General features: G+C 40.5%; 1 protein-coding gene across 1 annotated transcript; it reads left to right on the top strand.

Annotated features, from left to right (window-relative positions):
- The first annotated feature begins 402 nt into the window (after positions 1-402).
- On the top strand, positions 403-1347 carry LOC124171141 (piggyBac transposable element-derived protein 2-like). The gene has a single exon (XM_046550279.1). It carries the CDS (start codon positions 403-405, stop codon positions 1345-1347), a length of 945 nt encoding a protein of 314 aa, XP_046406235.1.
- Positions 1348-9846: the final 8499 nt, after the last annotated feature.

Below are 9846 nucleotides of genomic sequence, written 5' to 3'. Positions count from 1 at the left end.
AAACTTTATTGAGCACTTTTGTACTTTTCATGCATCATTCGGTGTTTTGTTCTTTTAATTTTCCTTAATTATCGATATATTTTTGATTAAATAGCAGGTTGCCTATTTTTTAGCATTGGGAAAAAGCACTATTATTTGCAAATTCTATCGAAATAAGGCGAAATAATTAATATGTTACATCTAAAGTCACCTCTGGAGAGCTATTTTTGGTATTCTATCTTCATAATTCTGATTTATTTGCTTGAGAATATCACGAACCGTGGTAAAATTCATTACTCGAGGCGATGCTTCCGTGATACTGATTAGTAATTCTTTATTATCATCTTTTGTAACACTCAATGTCAGTTTCATTTGCTATGTTACACACCATTAAATGTTTATTAATTCGCTTTTAGGGCCCAGATGAATTGTATTAAACGAGGCCTGCGCCTGAATGAAATTCTAGATGCCCTATTGGAGGACGATGTTTCCCCCGAAAGCATTGCCATTTGCCCTCCCGTTGAAGAGAAGGGAATGGTAAGCGATCAGGATTCCGATCTTTCTGACGAGGAGGTGGAAGGAGACTTCAGCCATCTTCCGGCTCGTATTCTACAGTCAGAGGTTCTTGCTGACTTCTCCGAGGAGGCTGAGGAGAGATTGGTCCAGAATGGACGGGGCCATTTCAGTGAAATGTGTGAAACCTCGGTAACGCTAACCGTGAAGAAGCCCAAGAAGCGAAAGCGTTGTTACCCCGTGCGATGTTGGGAGGAAAACTGTCAGGACTTTACTTCCAAAATTGAAAATGTATCGCCAAAATATCTCCCCAATGCGGAAGACTATTTGCGCGAAACTGTGAACTCCCCATTTGATGCCTTCAAAGCAATTTTTTCGGAATGTTTAGTGAATCATATAGTCATAGAAACCAATCGGTATGCCGCCCAACATCTTGTTCATGGTTTAGAGGCAACAAGTGACGAAATACATTCATTAATAGGGGTAATGCTTTTGTCAGGATACCACCGCCTCTCTCAAAAGAGAATGTATCGGAAGGTGGACCCGGATTGCCACGTGAAAATAGTTGCGGATGCAATAAGGCGAAACAGGTTTGAAAATTTACTTCGCTACCTTCACCTGGCAGATAATGATGCTAACAATGGGAGTGACCGAATGTACAAGGTACGTCCTTTGTTTGATTTCCTCAACCAGGCATTCAAACAGATAGAACCGGGGAACAGTTTGAGCATCGATGAGAGCATGATTCCCTATTACGGCCGGCATGGGAGCAAACAGTTTATTAGAGGAAAACCCATTCGCTTTGGATTCAAGCTGTGGGTTGCTGCTGATCCAACAGGCTACATACCATGCTGAGCCTTACTGCGGTTCATCCACTCGTCTTCCACTGGGTTGGGCCAAGGGGGGGACGTTGTGTTAGGTTTAGCAGAGCATATTGGACTTGAAAAAGGAATTAAACTATATTTCGACAACCTATTTACGTCAGTTGAACTTTTAACTGAGTTGACAAAAAAGGGATTGGGAGGAACAGGGACATTGCGAGAAAATCGAGTCGGATCAAACATGAAGCTACCTGACAAGAGGGCTTGGAAAAAGACGAACAGGGGTTTTACCGGGTTTTCCGCTTCTTCTGATCTAATTGCGGTACGGTGGAATGATAACGCCGTTGTCACCGTTCTCTCAAATTGTGATCCCGTGGAGCCTATGAAAAAATCAACTCGGTATTCCAGGGCAGAAAAAAAGATTCAGTTTGTTGATGTTCCAGGTACAATCGCTAGGTACAATGCAAATATGGGCGGGGTGGATATTTGCGACCAATTTGTTGCAACCTATCGCACAGCAATTAGGACAAAGAAATGGTGGTGGCCATTCTTTGCCCGGGCGGTAGACATTTCAGTGGTCCAAGGATGGCTTCTTTATAGAAGATTATTTGGTAATGAAATGCCTCAACTTGAATTCAGGCGCCAGTGTGCAATTTTTCTCCTTAAATCTTTTGCTGTTGCCCCGTTGTCACCAGGAGTGCGGTCACCATTTTCGTCTTCTCCGAGAAATAATTTTCGCCGAGATCACAAATATCACATAATTGGGAGGGGGAATTCAAAGTATCGGCGATGTCGTGTTTGTAAAAAAAGAACACAGCATCTTTGCACAAAATGTGATGCACCACTGCATGCTAACAAATGTTTCGGAGATTTTCATTCGTAGTGTGTAAAATGTGTTTCTTTAATTTCCTATTGCTCCTTTGGGCGCATTGTTGTGAAAGAAATGAAAGTAATACATTTTGTTCAAATTTTCAATATATTCATTCTATAATTTCTTGCACAAACTACATCTTAAAATTACTGTGCTTCATTTTTTTCTGAAAATGTATATGATCTTGAGTTTTTTCTGCCAGTCCGTGTTAATAAGTTTGATTTGTTAGTAAAAATGAAACATATCAAGTGTTGTCATTATTGTAAATGTGATTTATTTGAAAAATATATGTGCAATATTAACAATTGTTTTAAGCTAATAAAGTTCAAAAGAACATTTTAAAAGTGTCGTGATAGGTTATTGAATTCACAGAAAATCATTACCCATCTAGTCAGAATAACATCCCATTCTTGTGTGAGGAAATGGTAAGAATATTATAATATATAGCAGTGCCCGAATGCAAATATTTCATAATCTCCTCTAATGCATTACAATAGGAGCACAGCATTTATTTTGAAGAAGTTAACCTCAAAAAACCACTGGTAAACTGAAAAATAGCGAAGATGGAATGAAGTTTGCATATTTTGACTATGCTAGTGCCCGTCGGCAACTAAAGTTGCCACTTCAGAAAACAATGAAAAAATTTTTATTGAGTGCTAAATTTAACATATGTTGTTTAAAATACTCCTAAGACCATTTTTTGAAGATATTGTTCAAATATAACAACTAGGGAATTATGGGCACTAATGGGTTAATTTGAGTCCGCCAAGAAAATATTCCAACGCCCACGCATCGTCGCTGATACAAGAGCGGCAGGCCGATCCCGTCCCCTCCCCGCTCGCTTCTCCCCCTCCCACGCCTCGAATACAGCAAAATTCATCCCGCGTGTGCTGCTAGGAGGGCGATCATCTTTGATAATATAAATCGGAAGATTGCAGAAGGTAAAAAAGGATGCGTAGTGAGATGATATCATGCGCATGACGAGCGCATGACATATGTATAATCATGCACTCATAAATATCATTATAATATAAAAGGCAACATACAACGAATTCAAATTTCTCATCTAATAACTTATTCAGTGAATAGTAGCTATTTTTTCACCAGCATAGATTGGATTTTAGTAAGGGATTCTCAGTCACTATAGGTTAAATTTATTATATTTTACTCATCATGCAGTCTTAATTAAAGATTAAAAAAGGAAGTAAAGAATGAGGAGACAGCAGAAAATAAGTCTTTCCTTGTAGGAATAGATATTCTTGCACGCCCATTAAGTTTATCCTAGGCCACCTACCCCTGGCACCCGAAGGAATTTCACTTGGCCTGCATATCCACCTTTTATTAATAAATTTAACGTATAACATTGAAATTATGAGTTGAGTTTTTGAATCATTGACGTGAAGCGCACTAACTATGATGCCGTAAATGTATCTCGGGAAAATATTAGCATGTGAGAATTTCTCAATGAAAAATGCAGTCCTTAGGCATGAAAGGCTATCAAATCCCTCAATTGCGCAGATATAGGCATGATTATATATATATACATATATATATATATATTTCAAATTCACATTCACACAGGTCGCCACAGGCGAATATACAATCATTATAACACATAATAGAAATTGAAAGAAAGAGATAGAAACATAAATGCAGGACGATGACACACTGTGGCGTGGAGATGGAATGAAGGCCGAAAACACATGGAAAAAAGTTCACCTGAACCGGGAATCGAACCACGGACCTTCTGCTTTCCGGGCAGATGCTCAGACCACCGAGCTATCCAGGCTAATCTAATCTCCAGTGTTTTCGGCGGGGGTTTATACACCAAAATCCCCCGAGGTCTAGCCCTATCATTTGGCCAAGAGATGGCTCTGGGCGTAGGTCCCGCCACGAACGAACGAAGAATTCAACGCGGACAGAAGAAGAAATGGAATTAAAGATGGTCACAATCACACACACAGCAGGATAGATATAGAACATGCGTTTCGGGGAACGCTGATCCCAAGAAGAGGAAACGAACCATATAGGTCATATACATTTCAAATTCACATTCACACAGGTCGCCACAGGCGAATATACAATCATTATAACACATAATAGAAATTGAAAGAAAGAGATAGAAACATAAATGCAGGACGATGACACACTGTGGCGTGGAGATGGAATGAAGGCCGAAAACACATGGAAAAAAGTTCACCTGAACCGGGAATCGAACCACGGACCTTCTGCTTTCCGGGCAGATGCTCAGACCACCGAGCTATCCAGGCTAATCTAATCTCCAGTGTTTTCGGCGGGGGTTTATACACCAAAATCCCCCGAGGTCTAGCCCTATCATTTGGCCAAGAGATGGCTCTGGGCGTAGGTCCCGCCACGAACGAACGAAGAATTCAACGCGGACAGAAGAAGAAATGGAATTAAAGATGGTCACAATCACACACACAGCAGGATAGATATAGAACATGCGTTTCGGGGAACGCTGATCCCAAGAAGAGGAAACGAACCATATAGGTCATATACATTTCAAATTCACATTCACACAGGTCGCCACAGGCGAATATACAATCATTATAACACATAATAGAAATTGAAAGAAAGAGATAGAAACATAAATGCAGGACGATGACACACTGTGGCGTGGAGATGGAATGAAGGCCGAAAACACATGGAAAAAAGTTCACCTGAACCGGGAATCGAACCACCGACCATCTGCTTTACGGGCAGATGCTCAGACCACCCAGCAATACAGGCTAATCTAATCTCCAGTGTTTTCGGCGGGGGTTTATACACCAAAATCCCCCGAGGTCTAGCCCTATCATTTGGCCAAGAGATGGCTCTGAGCAGAAGGTCCGTGGTTCGATTCCCGGTTCAGGTGAACTTTTTTCCATGTGTTTTCGGCCTTCATTCCATCTCCACGCCACAGTGTGTCATCGTCCTGCATTTATGTTTCTATCTCTTTCTTTCAATTTCTATTATGTGTTATAATGATTGTATATTCGCCTGTGGCGACCTGTGTGAATGTGAATTTGAAATGTATATGACCTATATGGTTCGTTTCCTCTTCTTGGGATCAGCGTTCCCCGAAACGCATGTTCTATATCTATCCTGCTGTGTGTGTGATTGTGACCATCTTTAATTCCATTTCTTCTTCTGTCCGCGTTGAATTCTTCGTTCGTTCGTGGCGGGACCTACGCCCAGAGCCATCTCTTGGCCAAATGATAGGGCTAGACCTCGGGGGATTTTGGTGTATAAACCCCCGCCGAAAACACTGGAGATTAGATTAGCCTGGATAGCTCGGTGGTCTGAGCATCTGCCCGGAAAGCAGAAGGTCCGTGGTTCGATTCCCGGTTCAGGTGAACTTTTTTCCATGTGTTTTCGGCCTTCATTCCATCTCCACGCCACAGTGTGTCATCGTCCTGCATTTATGTTTCTATCTCTTTCTTTCAATTTCTATTATGTGTTATAATGATTGTATATTCGCCTGTGGCGACCTGTGTGAATGTGAATTTGAAATGTATATGACCTATATGGTTCGTTTCCTCTTCTTGGGATCAGCGTTCCCCGAAACGCATGTTCTATATCTATCCTGCTGTGTGTGTGATTGTGACCATCTTTAATTCCATTTCTTCTTCTGTCCGCGTTGAATTCTTCGTTCGTTCGTGGCGGGACCTACGCCCAGAGCCATCTCTTGGCCAAATGATAGGGCTAGACCTCGGGGGATTTTGGTGTATAAACCCCCGCCGAAAACACTGGAGATTAGATTAGCCTGGATAGCTCGGTGGTCTGAGCATCTGCCCGGAAAGCAGAAGGTCCGTGGTTCGATTCCCGGTTCAGGTGAACTTTTTTCCATGTGTTTTCGGCCTTCATTCCATCTCCACGCCACAGTGTGTCATCGTCCTGCATTTATGTTTCTATCTCTTTCTTTCAATTTCTATTATGTGTTATAATGATTATATATATATATATATATATATAATATATATATAAGCAGAAAGTTAATTACAAAAGTACAAGTTCAATCTATATGCTCTCCAATCTTTATTTAGTAACTTATATCACATTAAGGCACGTGTATTGACAAACACCGATAATACGATGAAATTTGCTTTATACGATGCATTTTAGGTAATTACTAATTCGAAATGTATTTTATTTGATTTCTGTAAGGTCAAAGTTAGCTTTTTCATAATATTAAAAGTCCAACGGAGAAAGATTCGATTTAAAGGAAAATTGGCTGCATGTAATTATCACCGACCTCATTTGCAAAAAATAACGTGATTCGAAATTGCGATGGATAATTAAGTTGGGTGTCGGGGATAACTTTCCACCAAAGAGATGAAAATTTTTATTTTATCGAGTATTCCTCCAGAGGAAATTAGGAAACATGTATCTAGAAAGAATCTAGTCTAGTCATCTAGTATATTCCATCCTTAAAAATTCTATACGCCCAATTAAGTGAATCACCTCAGCATGTGAAAAATATAAAAAATTAAGTTATCTAACCTGGAATCATTATCCACAATAATCACCACAAATGGTTTGCAAATCATATTTTAGAATGTTCCGGAGTATAGCTTGAGGTGAAAGATAGTTGAAAAAGATTAAAAGTAAATTTGAGTGTGTTTAACGTCAGATGTAATATTGTAATTTGTGGTCTTAGGAAATTTAGAGTAGGTCATGGAAGCTAAACATCAAACAGTGCGAGAATGGAAGGCTTGTAAGTCAATTGAAAACCAGCTTACATCAACAATGGTAAAATCTGATGGCTGTAGAAAATGAAGAGACTCAATCTGTTTATACCATTTAGATGCTAGGATTCTAAATTTCTACCCTTACTTCACGTTAGAAAACGCAGAGAAAAATAAGGCAAACAACGAGCATTACTAAAGAAACAGCCACGTAGTGTACTTGAGTTACCATGTAAAAAGTACCATGGAATGAAGACCAAAATTGTATTCCCTCAACTTTAGCGGTGCCATCCAACCTTGCAATACTGAATACGTAAATCATCCAAATATCAGGCTTACATCGGCTAAAATAATAAAATTGCTTATTTGTATAGCAATAATGATTAGTTATTCAATAACGACATCATTTATTTTAGATAATTGACAGAATATGATACGCAATTATTACAAATTCAAATCACTTATCATTCATCAAGAGCTCTCACATAAGTTTCCTGGTATGAAAGTCCCCCAAGAGCCTTTGGGGTACAAGCACCAATACGTTTAATGAGTGGTAAATGGCTGAATAATTAATAGGAATATGTCATTTTATCGTGCAAAGCACAAATAAATGATTTACTATTGAAGCGGATATATAAGTTGATCGTTTTCGTGACATAGTTATAGCATATTGCCAATGCTACTTTTATTGAAAAAACATTCTAATCATGACAGCGGAGTGGAATTATTGGGCCAGAAAATAATGCTAAATTACACCATCGTATTTACCTTAATGAATACCACCATATCTGTGAAAACAACCGTTTCTTCAATTAGTCGCAAATAAAATTTATTTACCAACTTCATTTTGGGAAGAATTAGGATTTGATTACACATGTTCGAATCATTTCCTCTCTATAGTATAGCATTGAGTGAAGTGAAAGCAAGCCGTTGAAAACAGTGTAGCCTGAAGCCATGCAAGCTTTTCAAGAAAAAAGCAAAATGGTCAAGATAAGGCGGCTAAATGCAAGGAAATGCATTCAGATCGTTTGAGTACGCCCGCTGCCCAACCGCCTTTGTTTCTGGAGAGACGCATTCCCAGCCGAGGCGCTCTCTCGCCCACGTCAAGGTCTGACGCGCTTAAAACGCTCGCGAGAGAGAAAAACATGGACTATCTGCATGACTACGCCGCTCAAAATCAATTTCCAGGTGTGAATTAACGGTTGACACATTAAGTCTTTTAGGGACCAATTCTCCTCCACACCCCGTGACGCATTGCGCCGTGTGTCCCGCCTCAAGGGGCCAAAAGGATGGGTGCCATTTGGGCTGAGTTCTAAGACCTCCGAGGGAAAAGAAGCGAATGAAAAAAAAAATTCACGAAGTGAATGCCTGAATGGTTGGGGAACCTGCGGTGAGATGGCAGCACTCTTCCCCTCGCTCGAGCTATATCGATTGGTCGGCGGGAAGCGCGGTCGGTTTGAACCGGCGAGCGGGTTCGACAGCCCGAGGCGGCCTTCGCCGCGTCGGCACAAGCGGCCCCAGGGACGGAGGAGGCGGTGCTGGGGGCAGGGGGGAGGAAGACGCATTGTGAAGAAGGGGCAAGTGGAAGGCCGGAGTGTACTTGGCCGCCTCAAGTGAATCCATGTACACCCTCTTACGCCAGCGGTAAAAGACACTTCAACCTGAGAAGGATCGATATATGGATACATGCAAGGAAAGTTCTCACCAAGGAATAAGGGAAAGGAAAAAAAAAACTGGAGCAGAAAATGATTCCTCAGTCTTCGTTCACGTGCCTGATTTTTATTATAATTATAAAACACTGCTTTCATTGGATCGCATTCCTCCGGCTTCGGCTTCCGTGTGCAAAGTTTTGGCCGGAGTGAGGGCGAGGGTAGATTTGGCTCAAGGAGGGGTGATGCGAGAGTTGCAGGGGTGGTGGCTCGACCTTTGACGTGCACGCTGCGTGTGCATCCGCTTTTGCACTCACGAGACCGGCATGCACCGGGCGTTTGTAATACCCGGCCCATCAACGCCACCATTTAAGCATCAGAAGAGCGTAATTGAATGCAGGGAATAACCTGGATAAATTTGCCCTATTATGAAAATGGAAGCCTTATATTCACTCGAAAATTTTCTTCGGGTGATTAAAGAACCGCATAAATAAACGATCTAAATAAAAGTTGGGCCTCCAGCAAATAAATCTTGTCTGCCTGGGATTTAACCTTTAAATAGTTTAACTCATTATAAACCCAATGCTGCTTCTAAGCGACTTAAAATGTATTCATTTCAGCTTTTTTAGGAAGGTTTTAAATTGCGTGTTCTTTTGTGCTGCTAAGTTTAATGATAAAATATGCTGCTACCACAATAATTATGTTTGAGTAGAAAATCTTCACTTTCTTAAAAAGAGAATTCTTGAAATTTAATTTGTCCCAGAAACAGCTCTGGGTTAGAAAGGGTTACCATTGAATTTATTTTCAAATAAGCTTTTTTTGCAAACTACTAACCAAGGTGAAAAATACGAGTATAATTGAATCTTAAGGATAACTTGGATAGACGCCATCTACTTTATGGGATGGCACACGACGTTTGGGGGAAAGGTTTCTTGTAGCGCTTCATTAACAGTTACTAAAACTAAAATGACACACGGAGACTGTCAAGCAATGTTGGAGAGACTTCATGCTATTAGCGTTATGCTATCTAATCTCCAGCCTCGCTACATAGTTCAACTCGCATTTATTTTCAAATCAGCCTTTTCTGCTCACTGCAATTCCCTTCAATGACCTAAATGCCATCATAGTCACAAAAATCACAGGGGTTCCATATTTGAGGCAATCAAGTGAAATGTCACTGTTATTATTTTTCTTCCTTCATTTATATTCTTTGAATTCCCAGTCGAATTCGCCACGGTGCACGCTTTTCTCGCAAATAATTTATACGGGAGCGTTTGAATAATTTAAGAGATATCCCAGAAAAATTCTGCCATCCTCAAAAAGGA

The sequence above is a fragment of the Ischnura elegans genome, chromosome X, assembly GCF_921293095.1.
Source record: "Ischnura elegans chromosome X, ioIscEleg1.1, whole genome shotgun sequence".
In the NCBI taxonomy this organism is placed as follows: Eukaryota; Metazoa; Arthropoda; class Insecta; order Odonata; family Coenagrionidae; genus Ischnura; species Ischnura elegans.
Note: the sequence above shows the minus strand (reverse complement) of the source record. Positions and strands in the feature narration are given on the sequence as shown.

Excerpts from the sequence above, each read along its gene's own strand:
- LOC124171141 (XM_046550279.1), top strand. The coding sequence starts at position 403 with ATGAATTGTATTAAACGAGGCCTGCGCCTGAATGAAATTCTAGATGCC.